General features: G+C 42.4%; 1 protein-coding gene across 2 annotated transcripts in view; it reads left to right on the top strand.

Annotated features, from left to right (window-relative positions):
• Golim4 (golgi integral membrane protein 4) overlaps window positions 1–22,148 on the top strand; it is an 81,877-nt gene extending 59,729 nt beyond the window's left edge. For both annotated transcript variants that reach the window (XM_055596632.1, XM_055596630.1), the window contains 8 exons: window positions 2,278–2,580; window positions 5,205–5,491; window positions 6,329–6,411; window positions 7,628–7,737; window positions 11,190–11,357; window positions 11,686–11,754; window positions 19,921–19,992; window positions 20,421–22,148. In XM_055596632.1, the coding sequence (XP_055452607.1) occupies window positions 2,278–2,580; window positions 5,205–5,491; window positions 6,329–6,411; window positions 7,628–7,737; window positions 11,190–11,357; window positions 11,686–11,754; window positions 19,921–19,992; window positions 20,421–20,567 (1,239 nt within the window). In that variant the 3' untranslated portion in view covers window positions 20,568–22,148. The remainder of the gene's footprint in view (window positions 1–2,277; window positions 2,581–5,204; window positions 5,492–6,328; window positions 6,412–7,627; window positions 7,738–11,189; window positions 11,358–11,685; window positions 11,755–19,920; window positions 19,993–20,420) is intronic.
• Window positions 22,149–22,926: the final 778 nt, after the last annotated feature.

Raw genomic sequence — 22,926 nt, 5'->3', positions numbered from 1 at the left:
AGCTATAGCATTTACTGGGAAAAATGTTTCTAGCTTTGTATCCATGTACATTCTCTTGTGTTAAAGGAGCTGCGGTTTCTGAATATTCAAAGATGAGATGATTTTTTTCTCCTTTGAACAGTGAACAGGTTTTGGATAGCGTGAGGATATGTGTGGCAGCCCAATTGGTATTAAAATGAACATAATGGAACCTGGTACCCTGCTGGGTCTGTATAGAACATGGCAAAACCATATTAAAACAGCTGTGTAAGCTGATCACTATCCACTTTATTCCTGTTCTTCATATACTCAAGACCTGCTTGAGTATATTTCTAAATTAGAGCCTCACCGAAGTGGTCTTGCTTTTCATTAATTCTTACAAAATTATTTATATGAACTGGCAAAATGGCTCAGCAGTTGAAGGCCTTGCTCTCAAGATTGATTACCTGAGCTCAATTCACAGGACCCAAAGGGAGGAAGGTAAAGAGTTGTCCTATGACCTCCATATGCCTTCTATGGTGGGCTTGTAGTAAAAGTTTGTTTAACACAAAGTAGTAGTCTCCAAGTGGCCATCTTAGGGAGATAACGATGTCAATGTGAATGGAGTTCTCACATGAACATTTTTCAGCATGACCAGAGCATTCCTTCAAAAGCAGGCTCTAAGTCCTTGCAATCCGGTTCTTTCCTGGGGATTTAAATCCGTGGATTTAGGACAGCACGATAGGGTCGCATGCCCATCTTATGATGCTGTGCCCTGCTTGTCTGACTTCCAACTCGCTGGATTAGCCATCTAATAACTCAGAGCTTGGTTTGCTCCAACTGTGAGGTGAAGGTATATTTATCTCCCCTAACCATCCTCGTCCACGAAGGGACAGAGTGGGGATAAATGGCAGGTGTTTGAAAGTCCTTAGAGCCTTTGAGAGAAACATTTTCTGCAAGGCAAGTTTATGGCAACTTTGCCAGAGGACTTTGTCAAAGAAAGAAGAACTTTTCTCCCCACTTCATGATTTAGACTCTTGACTTTTACAAGAGTGATAATGATATATTTCTATTAGATTCAGAATAGGGCTTCCCATTTCAGTTTGCTCATGATGTGGTGACCTAGGCATCTCTATTATAAGAAATTAATCTGACCAAGGAAGTAACTTTTTTTTGTTGAAGAAGAAGGAAAGGAGGTACAGACTTTCCTATCAGTGTTTTCATCTTCCTAATATGGATCAAAGAAAGGTTGGAAACTTACAGAGTATATGGCTATGACTTAAAAGATTTTCCCCTCTGTTTAGCGTTCTGTATTGACAGTGCTTACTGTCGATTTATTATACATTATACTTACAATAGTATATAGTATATAAATGCATTATATTTATTATAATAAATATATAGACTGCCTTTGGTTTACAAATAGATGTAATAAGATACACTAATATATGATTGGGGCTGGGAAGGTGATTCAGTAAAATTCCTGCCACCTGCCTGAGTTCGACCCTTACCACCCACATCAAAAGTCAAGCTATAATTCTCCAACACTATAATACTAGTGTTGGAGAAGCAGAGACAAGAGGATCCCTGGAGCTCGTTGATTACCTGGTCCAGTCTTAGGGTCCTATTGGGGGACCAAGTCTCAACAAACAAGGAGGCCTCCCGAGAAGTGTGAGAGGAGGTTGACACCAGGCTTCCACATGCTCTCCCCACATAAATAGCTGTGTCTGTGAACTCGTCAACACTGAAATGTTGTAACAGAGACTATTTTGTGCTTTGTTTAGCTGAAACTGTTTTAAACTAACATAGATATTCATTAGTAAGGCAAGTCCCTTTTGTTTCCTAGTAAATGAAGCTAATGAGAAATCAACCCAATCCTTCTTCAGCTGAATCTGAAATCGTATCCTTAGGCTTTTCAGATATCTCCTGAGAAGAAAGTTGACCTTGAAGAAACTTTCATAAATGTGAGGCTTGAGGATTTCTGGTTTTTATTGTTTTACTTGTTTATTTCCTCTCTAGTCTAAGGAAAGCTGGAGTCATATTGCCTTTGAGCGAAGTGTTTTCCTGATATATGTTGCTGGGAGGCTTCACTTTCCTGGTCTCTGACCATTAGAGAAAATTTTTCCTAGATTTTTTTTTTCTGTCTTAGGGTAAGATGATGCAGCAAGAATGAGATAGCTCCATCACACCTGTTTTCTTTTTTAAGTCACGGCTGTGTATATTTCTAGACTCTAGGATATGGTGATAAAAGAATAATGTCACTACTTGTGAAATTAAAAAGTGTCGTTTCTTGTGATGTGCTTATCTTGAAATAACAAGGTGTGGCAGAACCATGAAGCAGTGCCTGCCAGAACAGAAGAGAAACCTTTGCCTTCTGTGCAGAAACTGGCAGGATTTCGGGCTCCCGAGGAACAGAATCAGGTGGAACCCAGACAGCCAGAGGCGCATCAGGTGGAAGAGGAGCACAGGAAGGCACTGGAAGAGGAGGAGATGGAGCAGGTGGGACGGGCTGAGCATCTAGAGGAAGAGCATGACCCATCACCCGAGGAGCAGGATCGGGAGTGGCGAGATCAGCAGCGACAGAACGCAGCCCACCTTCTGGATGGCCACCCTCAGGCGGAGGTGCGTGGGAACTCACTAGAAGTTCTCTCTGGTGGGGAATTTGGCTTTAGTTTTAGATACTAATAAAAAAATAATAATAATGGAGCCACGGAGATGCTTAGTCAGTGAAGTAAAAACTTGAGGACCTCAGTTTTGATCTTCAGATTCCATGCAAAAAGCTGGATGTAGTAGTGTGCTTTAGTATTCTTGGGCTGGGAAAGCAGACAGATGGATTCCTAGGACTCACCAGCAGCCAGCCTAGCCTAACCAGAAAGCACTGGTTTCAGAGAGAGAGAGACGACCATGTCTATAAAAACAAGGTGAATAGCATGTAAAGAACACTTGAGGTACCCACACATATGTACATACGTACATACACACACACACACACACACACACACACACACAAAGAAAAAAAGCCTCCTTATGAATCAGTCTCTGCAGATGTTTTAGAAAGATTTCCCTGCATGTTCTTTGTATGTATTTAAGTTCTCTGTTGTAAGACTGATGGCAGAGCTATGGTAGAGCTCAGAAAGCTGTGAAAGTGGTTGGTGATCAGAGCAGCTGCTGGTGGCCGACCCGAATTATTCCCATCACCGGTGGTGGATAAGAGACTCGTCCTCATATAGCTGAGAATACAGTGGGTTGGCTCCCAAATAGGTGCCTCCCAGAAGACCCCTAAGTCCCACATATGGTATCTTGATGTGAAGAAATGTCTAATTTTTTGTGACAAAGAGACCTCCTCTACCTGGTCATTCGCCGCCTGATACAGTGCTGCTTTTGCCCCGCTGCTGTCAAAAATCAGTCAAAATTACTTAACTTCTTACCAACACACATGTCCATGTGTTAGGACCTCTACCCAGTGCCTTCTCGGGTCTAGCCTCCTCAGCGTGTCACTGACATCTGAGACCCATCCCTGCCTTCAAGACAACCAAAAGCAGCTGGTGTCCTCAAAGGAACTTAGTGTCAGCCAGCACTAAGTGTAGCCAGGGACCTTTCTTCAGTGTTGTATTTGGTAAAATCCCAGTCGCTCCGTTTTACCAATACAGACTCAGGATTCAGATGCCAGGATGATAGCCTGCTAGCTCAGAGAGGCAGAGAAAGCACCCTGCTGACCTTCCTTCTCAAGCAGTGTCCCAAAAGTTGGAAGCCTCCTTCCCCACACCATTTCAAAAATCCCTCAAAAATGAATGTTCTTCCCTCCTGCTTCTTGTCTCTCTGTCGGTCCCCCCCCAACCCGACTTCCTCTCACTCTCTTTTCTTCCTATGTTCACTTCCTGTCAACTGGTTGCTTGCTCCGCCTCTTGACTTAGGGTCAACTTTATTCCTGTTTACTAAAGCAGACAGCTCTTGGATTAAAAGTGTGGGCTAGAGCTATGCCAGACTAAACTAGAAACGGGTTACTTCAGTAACAAGTTTAACTCAGGAATTCACAGTGTAATGAAATATCCTGAAACACTTCAGTCGCCAAACTCGTCCCCAATAATAATGCATCTGGGTGCAGGTTATTTCTATGTAACTCTGAGGCTTCCTCTGTCCTCTTGTTCTCTGAGACTTGAACCTGTGTGAAACTTCAGCCCTAGGAGGTTCGAAACCCTCTCTTGTTGGCCCTCACCATCCTTGCAAGCTTTGCCTTCCAAGGCCTCTGCTATCCTCCCCTTGATCCGCAATGCTGCCTGTCACTTTGCAGAAAATTGAGTGTGCGTATGTTAATTGGGGAGGTAAGGGGAGAAAGGTGTGTAGCTCAGCCAGGATCAGAATTTTAAGAATGGCTGTCATCAATTTTCCTGTAATCAGAAGGGATTCTGTCTGCATCCAGACTGAGTGTATTTAAACAAAACCTCTTCTTTTGGGCTGGCAAGATAGCAAAATCAGTAGTGTCCACCGTACAAGCGTGAGGTCCTGGTTCAGTGTCGAAGAACCCAAATACAAAACGGTATAATTCTGTCCTAGTTCTGGGGTGCCAGAGAGAAGTCAGCTCCCTGGGCCTCACAGGCTTTGTCTTAACTCAGCAAGTCCCAGGCCAATGGGAGACCCTGTCTTAAAGGAAAAACAAAACAAAACACACATGAGGTAGCATCTAAGGAATGACAACTGAGGTTCTCCTCTGGTTCCAGCAATACTCACACCTGAACAGCACACATACACACACACACATACACACATTGAGTCTATCTGTCTGTCTGTCTGTCTATCTATTCTCTCTCTCATCTCTGCTTCACCAGCATAAACTGAGGTTTGACACTTTCTTTGACACCGAGCATGGCATATACATTGTTGAAGTTAATTAGCATCCTTTGGTCTTTAACTATTCCTAGACAAAGCCTCAGCCTCACAAATTGTGCAATTAGTGTGGGGTTACCAAGGGCCAACTTGATTCAGAAGGTAAGAGCATAGATTTAATTAAGGGTGGAACTGATTTTTTGTACTGTGCTCTGTTCCATTTGAGCTGGAGCACGCTGCAAAACTGCCTTCCAGCTGGCAGGTCCAGAAGACCAGTTGCTAAAAGAAAACCTGGGCCATTCAAAGACTCCCCCCTTCCCCCCCCCCACCTCCTGAATTTGTCCTGACAGGGGAAAGGAGAGAGTGCGAGAGGGCCTAAGGGTGTAACCCATCCAGCTCAGCGTTAACTCATTCTGTTCCAGGTGGAGCATTCCACCAAGGCCCTTGCAAACTTCCGCTCCCCATATGAAGAGCAGCTGGAACAGCAGAGGCTGGCAGCAAGGAGGGACGAGGAAGCCCAGCGGCTGAGGGAACACCAGGAAGCTTTGCACCAGCAGAGGCTCCATGAACACCTGCTAAGGCAACAGCAGCAGCAACAGCAACAGCAGCAGCAGCAGCAGCAGCAGCAGCAGCAGCAGCTCCTGGCCAGAGAGGTGGCTCAGCAGAAGCAGGCAGGGCATGTGGAAGGCCAGCAGCAGCACCAGCTAAGGTAGCCGGCTCCTTCCCGTGGTGGGCATAGATAGTCCTTCCTCTGGAGTCAAATTGGCATTGTGTATTCGGAGTCCACAAACCCGTGGCAAGAGGGCAGGCTCATACTGCTCATGTAGACAAGGTAGAAAAAAATATTGGGGAGTTAAATGAGAGATACTTAATTCTAAGCATTTGTTTGTTTGCTTTTTGGTTTTTGTTTGTTTGTTTGTTTGTTTGTTTTTTTCCTGCCTAAACGAGATAGATACGGATTTCCAAGAGGGCTTGGTGATAAAGGGCTTGCCACACAAACATTAGGACATGAGTTCAAATCCCAAGAATCTATGTGAATCTAAGTGCAGGGACACACAGTCTGTAATTCCTGGGCTAGTACAGGAGAAAGTGTGGAGACAGGAGAATCCCTGTAAGTTTGTAACCAGCTAGCTGGGAGTAGGTGAAGGCAAACAAAGAGGGGGCTCTGTGTGAAACAAGGTTGAAGGTGAGGAAAATGTGCAGGGTTATCCACTGACCAACTGGGGTGTGCTGTAGCATGCTGGAGAACTGCCCCCAAGTCATACATGCACATGCATTGCCCACCCCACTAGAAAAGTAAGTGATCTCAAAATAGCCTAGCAGTCTTGGTTCCAACTTTATTTTGTCAGGGAATGGCCATTTACCTTTTAGAGGTAGGCTTCGAAAACATATACAGCATACACTTTCTGGTGTATCTAAATCTCAGAAACAAGTTATGGCTTATTCGATCAGTTGAAAATCCTCACTTATTCCTGTCTTGAAAGATAAATGGCCTCTGTCAAACTGTGCCTGTTCCTTTTTATCTCCGAATTTGTGTCCCTGGCAGGCAGCAAGTTCATTACAATGCTGTAGAGAATGACATTGTGCAAGGAGCCGAGGACCAGGAGATTCCTGAAGAAGAAGGGGGTGGTAAGATGCCTTAGATAATGACTCTTCGCTCAAACTCTCTGGTCATATGCCATCAAATCATACAAGGGGATTCTGTAGGAGCAACAGGCAGAGTACATTCCTGAGTGAATGCAAAGGGCAGCTCCGACCCATGCTTCTGCTCCTGTCATGATTGGTCTGCATCCTGTCAAAAGTATATATCGCTATTGCAAACGGCCCAAGATAGTGACCCTTTTTACATCATTTCCCCCTCTGTTGAATCTCTTTGTGTGCTTAATAGTTGTTTCTGGCAATCACAGGATTTGTATTCTTCAGGAAATTTCTATATTTTCTACTTAGCTGGAAATCTTGCACCCTTGTTTATGTTTATGATGAACATCTAGTATGAAGTCTGTAAGGTGCTGCTTCCTGTGGAGATGGAGCTGAAGTTAACTCTCCTTGGTATCACTGACTCTCACAAGTGTTTGATTTTTTTCTAGAAAGTGCCTGAACAAAAGCAAAGGCACGCACTCTATCCGCAGCCTGTTGTGGTATTTTATAACCCTAAGAGTCAAGAAAGTGTTACCGCTATGTCCCCCATGGGTCATTTTAACATCGTCCATTTGTTGTTCATAAAACTAAGGGCTATTTGCTCCCTTCTTGTTTAATAAGTCCCTCTGAGCACTTGTAGCTTGCCAGCAGGCTTCCTATTTCTTTATTGTCTCCAAACTAAATAACTCTCTATATATTTAACCTTCCATCTTATTTCTAATTTACAGTTTTTGTGAACTCCCAAAATTCTGCTAATCTGATCCCCCCCCCCAAAGAATAGCAAGTAACTAGCTGAGCAATATAAACACAGGTTGTGTTTTCTGGCAGCTTCTGGCTCACAGTTGTAGTTGTCCATTTTTAAATGTCCTAACCTTGGAAAAACTCTTTTTTTCTGACATTCAAAAAATTAATTATGTCAAATATCTTTTATTATGAAAGTTTTGATTATTGTTTTCATATCTGGTGAGGGAAAGCCAGCCTCTGCTGTAAACATTCCTCAAGAAGGGTAGAATGGAACATTTAACCCATCCCTTTGACATGCAGCCTGGGAAAAAAGCCATAACTGTTCAGAGAAAAACAAACACAAAACAAAGCCTAAAAATCTGGAGACCTGCCAGTACCGAGAGGTGAGGAGGTGAGATAGACCTGCTGTAGGCTGATTTTCTAGAGAAAAATCCTGCTGATTATGGTTCAATTGCTTTGTCAGCCTATGACAGAGATAACCAACGCCAAGATGAGGCTGAAGGAGACCTAGGCAACAGACAGGAACCTCATGAACCAGGACACCAAGAAGGCGACCCAGAAGCTGAGGCAGATGTAAGTTTCTTCTGCTGCTCCCAAAAGTTACTAACTCACAAGATAAGCGGGAAGAAAGGGTGAAAGTGTGTCTGACTCAGGCTTCTGGCTCCATATGTGCCTTCTCATCAGCCACAGGGAGGCAGCTTGTGTAACTATGTAGGAACAAAGAAGAAACTGCAAAGCGTGAGATGGGGTGTTGTTAGGGCAACGCATCCCTGCAGAAGTCACCCTGGCAGGGAAACAACCACAAAGAACTGGGAAGGAAAACTTGGTCAGTCAGACTGGATCAGAACTTCTGGAGAGTCTGACATACATAAGAGATAACTGTTCCTACGTACTTAAACACAGTATAACTTTGGGGAGAAAGTCTCCATGTGATAGTTCTTATAACCAGGCTTCAGGGATGGCTACATCAAAATCCCCTTGCAAAATCCACTGCTGCAGCAAAGTAATGAGACCTTTATCGTAAGAATGAGTCCTGTTGACCGGGAAACAGTGCCCAGGGGCTCAGATCTAGAGAGATAAAACTTGTAATAAGCATATTCTGTTGATGGGGGATGAAAAGTACACGGGGACTCTTTAGGATGAGATCTGTTCACTGAGAACAAAGGCCAGGATTAGGGCCTAAGTAATTCTCGGGAATTGGGGGAAGTTCAGGTGGAGGCTGGTTCCTAATAGAACAGCAAAGGAGTGCCAGGTTTTTTTGTCCACATCAATCCATCATTCCAGGTGATCAGGCATCTTCCTTCCACTGAGGAAAGCAGGCCTGAGAGCTTAACAATTCTGGTTTCTCCAATGATTACTCTAGGCTGTGCTTCCGGTGTGAGGAGATGGGCTGGAGGTTGCTCTCAGGATTAAAACAAAAATTCAGTTTGGCTTCCTTTAGATTGAGTAAAGGTAAGCTTAGAAGAGCAAAATTGAGAAGCATTGAAAAATACAGTGACTCTTAACGATAAAGAGGAGGAGGCAAACCAGCATAGAGGTTGGAAATTGGACCATAAAAAGGATTTCATGTTTGCTGAGCATGTTGTGTGGTCTATTGAGGTGTCAAGAGTGTTAGTCTAGATACCATCTTAATAACAGAGAGTAAGGATGTGTGGCTTCAGGTTTGAAAAGACGTGATCAGGAACGAAGATGCTACACGCAATTCAGAATGTTGAAGCCTGGTTAGTCTTTGTGCTGACTGAAAACAAGTCCTTTCCTTTCAGCTTGGGCAGTCTAGGATCTTAGCCCTACACAGGAGAAACACAAGCACTTGTAGGGTGGATCCAATCTTGTGTGTTGTGTAGATGATGTTTGCAGTCTGCTTTAGTTCTCCTATTACATACTGATAATAAATCAATAACTATGTTGGGGTGGTATTTGGCCCCTGATGTTTTGTGAGTTCTCTCTAAATTGATCCAGAGAATTGAAAAGAAGATCCAGGTGTTTTTGATCATCAGCACCTGTGTCTTTCTGGTAGTTACTTGGAGAACCTTGACACAGATGGCTTTTCTGCTTCCCTTGCACTAAGAAGGAGCAGAATACCTTCTCTTGCCCCCTCTGAACTGTTTCCAATAATGGAAGCAGAAACATATGAGGGGATGAGGAAACAATCCTTGAGAACAAGAAAGCCAGAGCACAAAAGCCTACAAATATAAGATAGAAATATAAAATAGAAGAGGAGAGTAAGGCTGCCAGTAGGGACAGGGTGGGTGTGACAGTTTCACTTAGGTTTATGATCTGCTGTGGCATCTGATCCCTGGTTTGTAGTATCCTTTACTCTCCTGACATCATTTTGCTCATTCTGTCCAGCGCACTGGAAAAGATAGGAGGCCTTTTAACACGTCTTCTTTTAACTAGAAATTCTGAGTTACCTCTTGTCCAATTGTGTGTTCACTATTTTATTTGATGAAGCATTTTTTCCCTGTAACCCCCTTAATTGTTTCTTGGTTGGATTGGGGCTAACATTTGCATTTTTATGAACTTAATAAAAAAAGATAGTTAGCATTATTTTTCCGCAGGGAGCAGGTTACATTTTCTTCTTTATCTTCCACACAGATGACTAATAATTTATACATGAAAGCCTATAAGGCAAGAGATTGTAGAGTAATTGGAATTGGATGTGAAGGTGATGGCTTATCATTTCTATTGAGAGCAGTGTCATTTGCACTTGAAGCTTCCAGCCAGGGCTGTGCAGTAATAAACCTCCTGACACTACAGGGAGCTCTTGACCATGGTCAAGCCACTCAGAGAAAGGTAGAAAGAGCCCTTTGTCTGCACAGTGCTGAGAGACTGAATCCTGCTCTGTGGCTTCTGCAGCTCATGGAGAGCAGTTCCCACTTCAGTAAGTGTACCATAGCTTAGCAAAGGACTAGGGATGCCCATAAGAAGCAGAGCAGCTTCTGCCTGTCTCAGGACCTTTGTGAGGATGAGTATTATTTAACAGGTGGGCTGGGAGCTTAAGTGGATAACTGAAGTAATTGTGAAGTCAATTCATTTGAAAGGCATCTGTGGAACACAGTTACTGAGAACTGCTGTGGAAATATCTTTGATGTTGTATTATTTGATTTTTTTTTCTCTTTCTAGAACAGGATTTATTCTGTTTCATGGTCACTCTAGTTAATAGAGAAATTTGGCCATGCTACACAGAGACCATTTTCTGTGGGGTATGAGATTTCTTTCCCATCAGCTACTCTTCATCTTTTTTTCATGTTAGAAATGTCTTGCAGGGGGCTGCAGAGTGACCTCAGTTAGGAAAGTGCTGCCTGCTTCGGCGTCATAGCCTGAGCTCAGTCTCAGCACTCACACATAAAGCCTGCTGTGATGGTGCATGCTTATAACACCAGTGCTGGGAACTGCAAACTGAATACCCACAATTACAAGCCAGTAGCTTCATGAATGAGCCTCATGTCTCACTATAAGATAGCCTGTCTAAAAATGTGATGTGAACTGTTCATGAGGAACCACACCTGGGGTTGACCGCTGGCTTGCACACTGGTACACTCCTGGTCAGGTACATATATGTGCAAGTAAACAGACTTGCACACATGTAACTAATGCACATGCCACACACACAAACACACACATTTCTCGCAAAGGGGAGTTTGTGGTGAAAACCAACATAGCAGAAAAAGGAGTTGTTATTTGCCCATCTCTCTCTCCCCTCTTGATTATTTCTGATCTATTTCTCTCCCCTTGGCCCTCTGCTGTGTCTTGGCACTGCTGGACGTAGGGACACTCACGTCACCAACTGCTAGAGTTTCAAGGAATCACTTGCACAATGAAGTACTATTTGTACCTCCTCAATCGATCTGATTCTTCAGCCACTGACAAAGCAGGAGTTCCAGCTTTGCAAGTCTTGGGAAAGGTTGATCTGAACAGACCAGTGAAGGACAATTTCATTTTCTGCCAGTGTATGACCTTTCCAATGAAACTGAACTTGAGCCTTGGTTTTGAAGTGGCTGATGCTTTTCATGAACATTTTCCAGAGGACAGCTGTGGAGGACATAAACCCAGCAGATGACCCCAACAATCAAGGTGAAGATGAATTTGAGGAAGCTGAGCAAGTGAGAGAAGAAAATTTGCCAGAGGAAAGTGAAGAGCAGAAACAAAGTGAACCAAAGCAAGAGAATGCGGAAATGGATGAGCACTTGGTGGTAAGATAATGCTTTTTTTGAAGAGTGAGTTCAGCCTGGCCATTTTAGTAAATGCCTCGTTGATAAAGAAGGCAAGTGCTTGTGGGGGTTAGAGAGACTTTGCCACATCAGCAAGTTTTAGAACCTTGTATGAGATGTTATGCCTGTAATCTGAGAGCAGGGTAAGGGATGACCCATTCACTTCATTTGAGAAATGAATATTCAGCATTTTCTGGCCACCAAGGCATTTGCAAGTACACTTCCCATAGTGGCATGCTCATTCTTTGACCCAGCATTCTTTGAGGCGGTTCTCCAAAGGTAACGTGAACCTCTCCTTTTGTTTCTACAGATGGCAGGGAACCCAGACCAGCAGGAGGATAATGTTGATGAGCAGTACCAGGAAGAAGGAGAGGAAGAGGTATAAGATTAGAGGTGTGGGACTGGGCACACTGGGCCTGCTACCAGATATCAATTCATGAGGTCTGTCTGAGAGTATCCACACACGCATTTTCTCACATGAAAGAGAGAACAAGGTTCTGCATGTCCAGGGAGTGTGCACTGACCTCCAGAACTTCCTCTGTGGACTCTTCCCCAGGCCTGTCTCAGGGACAGCCCACAGAGTGAACTGGTACCCAGCTAACCCACTCCAAGTATTTCTACATATTTACCAATGTTTCCTTCTGACCTCTTCCCTCATGAATTCAGCATCTTAAGCTTAATAATGAGGGTCACCTGGGAAGTGAGAGACCTTGAGTTCAGTCTCCAGCACACCTCCTCCACCAAGATGGGGGGAGTGAAAGATGGAAATGACTGGGACTAATTTGAATAAAATACATTAGATGTAATTTTTTAATATTAAATTTTAATTCACTTTCCACTGTAAACTTTTGGCATACTATCACTAGTGAATCTTACAGAAAACCTGTCACAGTGTCTCATTCCTGGGATTAATTCAGCTGGTGAGTTCTGTGTGGGAATGCCCATCTGTTGCAGCCATCTCTTGAGTGAATGCCCGTATAGGGGAGTGTCTGAGTGATTGATGGCCATGAAGAGACTCCATGAGCACAACTCTTATGGAGGAAAACATTTAACTGGGGCCGGTTTGCAGTTCTGTGGTTTAATCTGTTACCAGTACAGGGGGAAGCATGACAGCTTTTAGGCAGACACAGTGCTAGAGAGGCAGCAGTTCTGCATCTGGATCTGAAGGCAGCAGGAAGAGCGAGCGGGCTTGACTTGAGCTTCTGAAACCTCGACGGCGCCTGGTAGTGATGCACTTCCTCCAGTAATGCCACATTTATTGCAAGGCCACATGTCACAGGCCTTTCACATGTCCTATTAGCCTAGGGGGCCATTTTCATTCAGACTACCACAGAGAGTATGGTCTGTATCAGGTCAAGACCACATTTAATCTCTGTAGACAAGCCAGTGTTTCCCAGATTAAGCCCCAGGAGCCACTACATAACCAGTGTCCTGCAAACATAAGGCTATCTCCCTGAGGAGAAAGGGCAGATGGGAAGGTAGCAATGAGACTAACTAAGGACAGGCCCCCATGCAGAGAGGAAGATCAGAGTTTGGGCTCTGCTAGCACCCTCAACTGCCCTCCCGAGTCACTGCCTCGTTCTTCCTGCCTCTGGCAGCTTTTTTTTTTTTTTTTTTATTAATTACAGTTTATTCACTTTGTATCCCCCCATAAGCCCCTCCCTCCTCCCCTCCCAGTCCCACCCTCCCCCTCTTCTTCACGAATGCCCCTCCCCAAGTCCACTGATAGGGGAGGTCCTCCTCTCCTTCCTTCTGATCTTAGTCTATCAGATCACATCAGGAATGGCTGCATTGTCATCTTCTGTGGCCTGGTAAGGCTGCTGTCCCCTCAGGGGGAGGTGATCAAAGAACAGGCCAATCAGATTATGTCAAAGGCAGTCCCTCTTCCCATTATTATGTAACCCACTTGGACACTACACTGCCATGGACTATATCTGTGCAGGGGTTCTAGGTTATCTCCATGCATGGAACTTGGTTGGAGTATGAGTCTCTGGTCTGGCAGCTTTTTAGAGCCAGTGCTTATTCCAAAAAAAAGCGAACAGTGTGCTGTCCTTTATGACCACAGCGGTGTTCTGTGTAGCAGGCTTGATCTCTGCGTTCTCTCGCATTTCCCATCCCATCGTCCATCCTCATGAAGACCCAGAGATTCTCTTTCCAGAAAGAGCACTGGAGAAAGTGACAGCCTTGAATATTAAAACATTTTCAGGAGAATGCTATACGTCAGGCCTGCCCTTGTAACAGGATGTCTAGACTAATAGCTCTTTGTTTCCTTATGTCAGATACAGGGGGAGCTTTGAGGGATTAAGAGAGAAAGGGTTCACCTTGGCTTCCTTTTAAAAATTCAGAAGGGTAAACATGAAAGTTTAATCAGTGTTTGCTTATTTCTTCTCAACTCTGTAGTATGATCAGTTAAGGAGGAGAACAATGTGGGATGGGAGAGGGATGGAGGTCAGAGAGATAAGAAACACAGGCAAGAGCAGAAAACCAGGCAGAGGCTCATGCTATTCCACTGCAACCTTCTCCCAGAAGTGGTCCTCCTGCATTGCCCCATTGTTCCTCTCCCTGGGCTCTGCTGGCTGGTAGCACTGTCTTGTTGCACAAAACTACAGGCCCTTCCTTGAAGCCTTATAGCAAGGTCAGTTTCTATACTTTCTAACTGCCTCTTGCATTTCAGGACTACACATGAGAAGTAACAGTGTTGAGATGTCTTTGATAAAACATAGTGCCAGTGTTAGCTCCAGATTATTACACACACACACACACACACACACACACACACACACACACACATACCTGTCATTCAGGACTACTTCCTGAAAGTCTCTGAAAGCTTTTCTTTCAGGTATTAACTGCCTCTCTGTCCACTGAGCATCACTTGCATAGCTCAGCTGAGTTCTGCGAGCTCTTTCCATTGTTCAGACATTCTACAGCGTGGCGAGAAGAATAGAGCCACATCTGACATTTCTTGTGAGCATTACTCATAGAGATGGGGTGCTGAGCAACTTCAGCAAGAGGAGCAGTGAACTAGAAGCATGGATGCATTGTTATAGTATGTGGGTCTGGGCAGCATGCATGGACCATGAAAACAGTGGAATTCCAAAGTGCCTTCATCCCCCTTATCTCTTCGTAGCCTGAGTGTTCCAGTTGCTCTATAACTGCTGGGCTGGAGAATTATAATAGCCCTCATTTTCCTTCCCTCCTGGCAACACTCAGATGTGTTGCTGTTAGTATTTACTTTTTGAGAGGAACCATACTCTATCAGCCTGCACCTGTCAGAGCTGCAGTCATCAGACTTAGTGGCTTCAGCACACACCATGAACGTCAGACTGACTATACAAAGTCTGTACTTAACCTACCTTCTTTGCCTTGTTCAGAGAGAGGAGGAAGCAGTGGAAGGGGTGGAAGAGAAAGAGGGAGGAGGTAGAGAGAGTTTGTGTATGTGTGTTATAATGAGTGGGTACACATATGTGATGGAGGTGCACATTCGTATGTATGCTCCATGAGTGTGGTGGTCAGAGGGCACCCAATAGTGTACCCAAGAGATGGCATCCACTTTTGATTTCTGCAATAGGGTGCGTCATTTTGCCTGGCATTCATTAGTCAATCTGGCTAGTCTTGCCTAGCCCCAGGGATTGCCTGTCTGTGCCTCACCAGTGCATGCCACCACGTGAGGCTTTTGAACACAGGCGCTCACGATTGAAGTCCAGTTGCTTACGTAGGAAGCACTACCCTGATTACATGATGGCCCCAGCTTTTCACTACCTTCTTTTGTCCCAGCCATGTTATCTTTCTAAGACATCAAAATGATTCCTGTCAGCACTCCTTGTTTATTTGTTTACTATTTTTAGAGTGAAAATACTTATTGTCATATTTCTCTCATATTGTTAGCATTCTAGATGTTTTATCTTTTGAGTGAATAGACATCAATGTATAACAAAAAAGCTGGATATTTTAAAGCATTTAAATGTTAAAAATAGTTTAAATGAGTGCTTAAAAGATCTGTATACTTTAATGCATCTGGTACAGCAAAAAAGCTTAATATGAACATTCAACAAAGAGAAGTAAAAGGATATTTTCCCACCTTCAGTAGCCAGAGGCCCATACACCTGACACCTGATGTGACCTGCTGGGAGAATGGCTCAGCTAGTAGAATTCTTGGCCACAATTAGGAAGTTTACAGCCCTGTCTCAAGAAACACATGACTGACTGTGCTGTTACACACCTATAATCCCAGCACGTCAGGATGGAGGCGGAAACATCAGAAGTTGAAGGTTGTTCTCAGCTATACAACAAGTATGAAGCCATGCAGGAATATGCTAGGAAGAGAAAAGGGAGAGAGAGGAAATGGAGAGTGAAGGAGGGAGAGAAGGAATGAGAGGGGGTTAGGATCTCTTTTAAATGGGCACAGCTTTAAACCTTGCAGATCAGCTACTGTAGCCTTTGGCTGTGACTTGCCATGACCTCTGGATCCCATGCTCTGCTCCTGTTTCCTAGCTAGAAGCACAGTTTCCCTTGTACTACTTACAGTAGCACAGGATAGCTAGCTAACACCAGGTTCACATGTGGGTGTCCGCTTTGCTTTGCTTTAACAACTAAGCAGGGTTTCCTCCATCTGGTAGAACTATTGTCTGCAGTTTCTAAAGCACAGATTTTAGGGCTACAAATGAGGAGTAGCAGTGTTGGGATGTCTTTGATAAAGCATAGTGCCAGCTCCAGCAGGATGTTAAGGCAGACTGTTGAACCTTTGACCTGGGGCTATCAGCTTACGCATATGGTAAAGCTCAGAAACACAATATCATCTGTTCTTATTTAGCAATGCAGTTAAGATGAGCTTGGGTTATTTCTTGCCTCAGACATGAACGCAATATTATATTTGTAAGAGTCTGTTGTCTCTTTGACTAGAATATTACAGAATGTCATTTTTTTTTATTCCCAAAATTATAGAGCCATTTAAATCATCAGTTCAAAGCTATAATTAAAATGACAACTGGGACAAAATTTCTACAATAGATCCAATGAGTAAAGAAAGAAAAGACATTCTTAGGAAGGTTGTTATCTCCCCAGCCAGATGTTCTTAACCAGCATCCATTACAATCCAGGAAGTAGTGCCCTGTCTAAGCTCTAACCAAGATTCACCTTGAGCAGTTCATGAAAAATAAAAATTCCTAGACCAAAGCTTCCCTGGGGAAATTTAGATCTTATCTCTCAAGGGCCCTAAAGTCAGAGCCCTTCAAAAGCTCTGCCTTCCACCAAGCAGATATTGATGTTTAGATACATAGTCCTAGGGAAAGCAGCTATAGATGGACTTGGTTAAATGTGACCTCTTGAACTTATGTGGGTGGCTAACCGATTTGCTAAACATTTTCTTACTAAATGCTTAAAAGGGTCCACAGCTCTCAAATTACCCAAAACACACATAAATACCAAGGGTCATGGACTTTTATTTAACACTTATTCTATGAATAAGAAATTTGAGCTTCAGAGAGGTCAGTTAAGTTTTTCAGAATCACATAATTTGTAATTTATTGTTGAATTGTAACTACAGCTTACCCAGGCCTGGCATAAGGTTGACATTATTAAGTGTACCAAGAATTGGAAGTGTAGCATTAATGTGGGAGAATTCTTGGTGGAAATTACGATAGAAAGAAAGATAAATCAGAAAGTCACCGTGCTGTAACCCTTACATACAATCAACCGACGTAAGATATAGTCATCAATGAATAATGTCACTACATGAACAGAGGTCAGGGAACTTTCCTATGGAGTGACTGGGCTGTCACCATCTGAAGTCCCTGACCAACCACGGCCTTGCTGTAATTAGGGTAAGCACGTACAAGATGCAGGCTGATGAGCTGAAAATAGCCGCCTCTGGACTCTGTGTCCATGTTCACTTTAGTTTCCTCTCACACTGACTACTCTTTCAATGTCCTCATATTTCTTCAGTTCTGTAGTTCCCAGCACAGCTCAGTCCTCCACGTGTGCGCAGAATACAGCATTTTGCATCACTGTAGCTGAAAAATCATCAAGTAACCCAACCAGCACATGCATACATACGTACTTACACGTAAGCACATGCACACACAGATACACCCATTTAGGCACACATACACGAATGTACACACTTGCACACATGCACTCACATGGACGCATACAAGCATACCTACACCCATGCATGCACATATGCATGCACGTTCACTGAAAAAGGTAGACATCGCAGATGAGACAAGTATGACCATGTTGAGATAAATGGCTAGGAGGCTCTCAGTGAGTCACTCTTTTTATTGGCGTGCACTTGAGGGTTTCCACAGTGAAAATTGGTTTCCCCACATGCTGAAGTGGATCTGTTGCACAGCACTCCAGGCCTGAGGTGGGAGATTTGTGAATTTGAGGTGAGACCCTGTCTAAGACAAAAGCAAAACAAAGAAACAAAAGGATTGACCTTGCAGTTTATACAGAAAGAATGTTCAGAGACAAGGCTTTGGTGCAGTTTGTCTGACCACACAGTATACGTTAAGAGTTGGAGGACTCCAATAAACACAGCGGGTTTTGTGATTACAGTTTGATTAGAACAAAGCCAGTCCTGTTTGTTTGTATATTGTGTACAGCTGTTTTGTTCTACACCGGTAGAGTTGTGATGTGTGATGTGAGGAAGCCTGAGCAGTTACAATTCCCCACACAGCATAGAAGCCTCTGGTTTAGGGATTTTTCTCACTGCTCTGCAGTTTCTAAACACTTCTTCCATTCTTAACTGACAGGCAATGCTTTCTTCATTGAAGTTATAAAAAGGTTGTCTTTGTTTATCTAAATTAACAGGAACACTTGAGTCATTTACTGATGGTTTCATTGGTCTGACCTCAATATAATCAGGAATATATGTTTCCAGCACCCTCACCCCAATGTCCTCTAGAATGACACTGTGAGATTCTGTGACTAATGGCAGGAGAGATGTCATGACCATTGATAAAGCTATAAAGTGAGGCAAGGGTGTCTTTAGCTCACCTTACCAGGAACTGTGAATAGAAAGGATGTTCTATGCCTCTGACCTAATTATTTTGAACCAATATAGTTTAGGGGCTCTAGGTCCAGCTGACAGTAGAATGCCCAGAGAAGACTCATGAAGACTTCCTTCTGGCCTGGGTGTCTTGGAAGAGGCATCTTTGTAGGCTACAGACTGGCCAACAACAACCTACAGCTCATCAGGAGGATGAACTAGTCTCATTTCCCTCACCTTTTCTGGGTGCTTTGAGTCAGCTCCTGAACCACTTCTACTTGATGATAGCTCCTCACCCATTCTGCACACTGGCAACAGCTACCTTCCAGCCCTTCTCTCCTGAAATCCCTCAATCATATACTTCATCAGATGCCATGATTCTAAAAGAGACCAGCTTGGTGTGAGCATAAGTCTTTTCCACCAAACTGATGTTCTGAGACTCTATGTAATATATGCAAATAACTTCTGCCTTTTTGGCATACATATGGTTTCAGAAGTTAAGTTAGAAACTGTGTTAGCATTTAGTTCTCAAAGATGTAACCATTAGAGTTTATTTAGTAAATATATTTGGATGTTTTGTTTTACATTTTGAGATTACAAACTTTTGATCAGTGTAACAGTGATAATGTGTACAACAGAAATGTGCTAGAACATTAGAAACAGTAATCTGGGAGCATTTAATTGAATATTTCATGGAGAAGTTGAAATCATTTTGTCTAGTTGCTATGCATTTTAGCAGGATAAATTTCTTCTTAGATACGTCGGTTTCTACCTCATTTTATGTAGACGATGACATCTTTTGTATGCTGGGAAAGAGATGCTTTTTGCATTTGTTCATCTACCTCATTGCTCAGTTGTTACTTATTTAAAAATTCTGACTTACCTGAAACATACTTGGTTATTGATGACAGCACATAAGACAGGCTGTAGGTTTGTAGAGTTCTCCAATTTGGAGGAGGAAATACAATAGTTTATGGAGAGCTGGATCTGTCTGTTGAAAATCCATATCCACAAATAAGAAACATGAATTCAGGTTTCTTTCTTGGAGAATCACATTTTTCTCAATTTTTTTTCTTATTTTGTTGACACTTTCCCATATTTATATGATGAATTGTAATTACTTTCCTCTCTGTTACTATTTCTGTCCTCCACCCTCATCCTACTTCCTTTCCTTCTGCAATGCTTCTTTTCAACAAGTCTACTTCCTATTTTCATGTCTTCCTTTTGGGTGAGGCCCACTGAGACTAATAGGAGTTTCCTTCCCAAGCATGAGTGGAAGGTAATTTACTGGAGCAAGTGCACCTTGTCAGCGGCTCTGTCACTGAAGAAAATGACACCTGTTCCTGTAACAGTCACAACTGCCAACAGATTCCACGGAGCTCTATCACACACTGCTTCACACATAGACAAATCCAGTTTTTACTGTCATTCTCAACTTTAATTTAATTCCTTTTTGTAAAGATTGCTATTTTGAATGAATATCTTATAAATTGAAACATTTTTTGCAAGCGTTTAATTGGGAAGTTATCACTCAGTATTTGTGGTTTGTTTTAGGTTCAAGAAGATTTGACTGACGAGAAAAAAAGAGAACTGGAGCATAATGCTGAAGAGACCTATGGCGAAAACGTATGTTTATTTCTTTGAACATGTGCATGTGTGTGTACATGTGTCTGCTTGTATGTGTGTGAGAATGTGTATATATGTATGTATGTATGTATGTATGTATGTATACATGCATGTGCATGTTTGCCTATACTGCTCTGGAATGTTACATGTGCACGTATAGATCATACACATACACACAGTCAGGGACCAGCAGCATATTCCCGGTACCATAAGGCAATGCCAAATTTAGCAGGCCCAGCTAGAATGAAGAATTTCCCAGTTATCATAACTGGAAAATTGAGAGGCTTGTAGCAGTGTCGTTTGTACACTTATTTTTCATTATGTCTTTATTTCCTCCAAAATGAAATACTTTGCATCCTTTCTTAGAGAGAATTATCAGTCACGAACTCTACACTCCCTCTTACTACTTTTTTCCTTTTCTCTTTCAGCCTGAAGATAAAAATAATGATGCTGAAGAACAAGGAGTTCAGGATGGTGTTCATCCCAAAGGAAAAGAGGAGCATTATGAGGAGGAGGAAGATGAGGAAGATGGGGCCGCTGTTGCTGAGAAATCACATCGTAGAGCTGAAATGTAACTGGACCCAGTTTCTAGACTCTGCTCAGCCAACAGTTTTTTTCCAAGCTGCTCTAAAACAAATCCCACCTACTGAATTTGAGAGTATTTAATTACAAGTACAAAAGTAAGGGTTTAGAATTTTTTAACTTTTATATTAGATATGCTATACATTTATATGAATATATTTTGATACCTTAGGTAAGAACTTATTTTATAGTCACGTTAAACATGGACAAGAAAAAAACCAATCAGACATGCCTTCCAGTCTGACTCTCATTTCTCAGAGCAAGATGTTGTGATTGGCTTTTGTGCACGTCTCAGTTCATTACTTTTTTGCTTTCTGCCTTCCTGGTTGTCTACTGTTTATCTCAGATAAAATGCAGGATTGGGGGGGGGGGAGACGTACGAGAAACACTGTCCAAGGGAATGACTGGTGGCCTCGTGGCTGCTCTTGCAAGTTCGTGTGTACAGCTCTGTAGGATGCCGCTACTACAGGGTGCTGGGAAAAGAGACCCATCTGCACAGGTCAGTTAGAGGAATATTTAGCAATGCTTAAAATCACAGCTGTTGTGCTTGAGAGGAATCAAGTATAAAAGTGGAGTAATGTTAATACCCCTATGAAATTATCTTGGACTCAGTCTTCTGTTACAGAAGCTAAACAAGCTGACACATCAGTAGAAACTGGTGGAGTATGCGTGATGGCGCTTCCTGGTGAACTTCCAGTTCATCATTTCTTCTCTAAAGTCTCTTAGTTATATATTCATCAGTATCCATTTTCTACAGCGAATGTTTCTCCTTCAGTTCTGTGCCTTGGGATCTAACCATTTGGTTCACAGTTACGGATAGGAAAGCATGCAAAGCTACAGTTTAATAGGATTATCTTTCAGAACTCTATGGTGAGTTATTTATAGCACTATGATAGGCACCCCACCTTCAGAAGCTTTACTATTTACCCAGGATTGACCTGCCTTTGCCTATATGCAAGGCATTTTAGTGGCTATGAATTATAATTACATCACTTAAAAGAAAATTTAAGTAGAAATTTTTCCCTGAAATGAGCACATATTGTAGTTTCAACCCTCAATATTGCTAAATACATAGAACTGGGCCACAACTCATCTGTGTGTGGTTTTTAAATACTACTTTCAAACTAATAAAAAACAAATTTAATTTTCAGCTATTATTGTATGAATTCAATTTTCATTTTCAATAATTATACTCATGTATGGTTTTGATTTTCCCAGCTGAGCAGTTGAGTATGTATGCATAGAAATTTTCTGCTCAAATGTATTTTGGATTCCCGGTAATCATAAATCAAATCTCATCTTTATGTATAAAAGCCCCATATGTAATGTAAAATGTATAATATTGTACATAATACTCAGAATACAATTATTTTGGTAAATTAGTTTGTATTTTTAATGTCCCTGTTGCAGTATTTAATTATTTGAAACAGATTGAAACTTGGGTAATAATCAATAAAGCTATAAAAAGTTATTGGTAAGTCGTTTAAAGCATATAATTTCATAGTGATTTGTGATCTATAGTTTTTCTTTATAAGAAGAATATAAATTAATGAATTATTAAATGCCTTTCCCAAACAGCTTCATTTTTCTTTCTTTTTCTACTTTGTCACTTGACTTTTCCTCCCCTAACCCCTTACCTAAAGAAGAAGCTAAGGACTTTCTTTGTCTTTAAGCTAATGTTGGAAGCTAGAAATAAGAAATTTGGCTACAAAGATATCAAAATTATGAGTGTCATGTTCACATTTCATGTGTAAATCTTTCCATTAAGGCAACAATCACAAACCATCCTGGAATATTTCTAACAACACAGCGTTAGAAGAACATTCTAGTGAGAACTAAATCTGAGCTGATCTCCATTAATGACCAGAACAGATGTAAATTATCACTTAAATTTGTCTTGCCAATGAGTCTATAGCTTTTGGTTGAGCAGAAATCTGAGCAGGGCTGGGGGTATGAGTCAGTGGGTTCAGAGCATCCTGTCCAAGCATGAGTGCTTGGGTTCTATCTCTAGCACCTAAGCAAAAAGGTCAGGTGCACAGTCATCTTAGCATCAGGAATGTGTGAACAAGGGATCCCTGGGGGTTGTGAGCCAGCCAGTGTAGCTGAGTCAGAGGGAAACCCTGCCTCCAAAATAACAGTGACAAATGAAGACACCTAGTGTGAATTTCTGTTTCCACATACGGAGAAGTCAAAGTCTTTCATGCCTGTGAATTTATTAGAAGGAACAGAAAGAACTCGATTAGACACATGTGCAGTGTAGCACACAAGAGCACAGATGTAATGACTGGTTATTTGCAAGAGTGTTCAAAGAAGATCTAGCAATGTAGTGTATAATGGTAGCCACAGGCACCA

This window comes from Psammomys obesus, unplaced genomic scaffold (assembly GCF_907164565.1).
Source record: "Psammomys obesus unplaced genomic scaffold, mPsaObe1.curated_primary_1811, whole genome shotgun sequence".
NCBI classification, from domain to species: Eukaryota; Metazoa; Chordata; class Mammalia; order Rodentia; family Muridae; genus Psammomys; species Psammomys obesus.
Note: the sequence above shows the minus strand (reverse complement) of the source record. Positions and strands in the feature narration are given on the sequence as shown.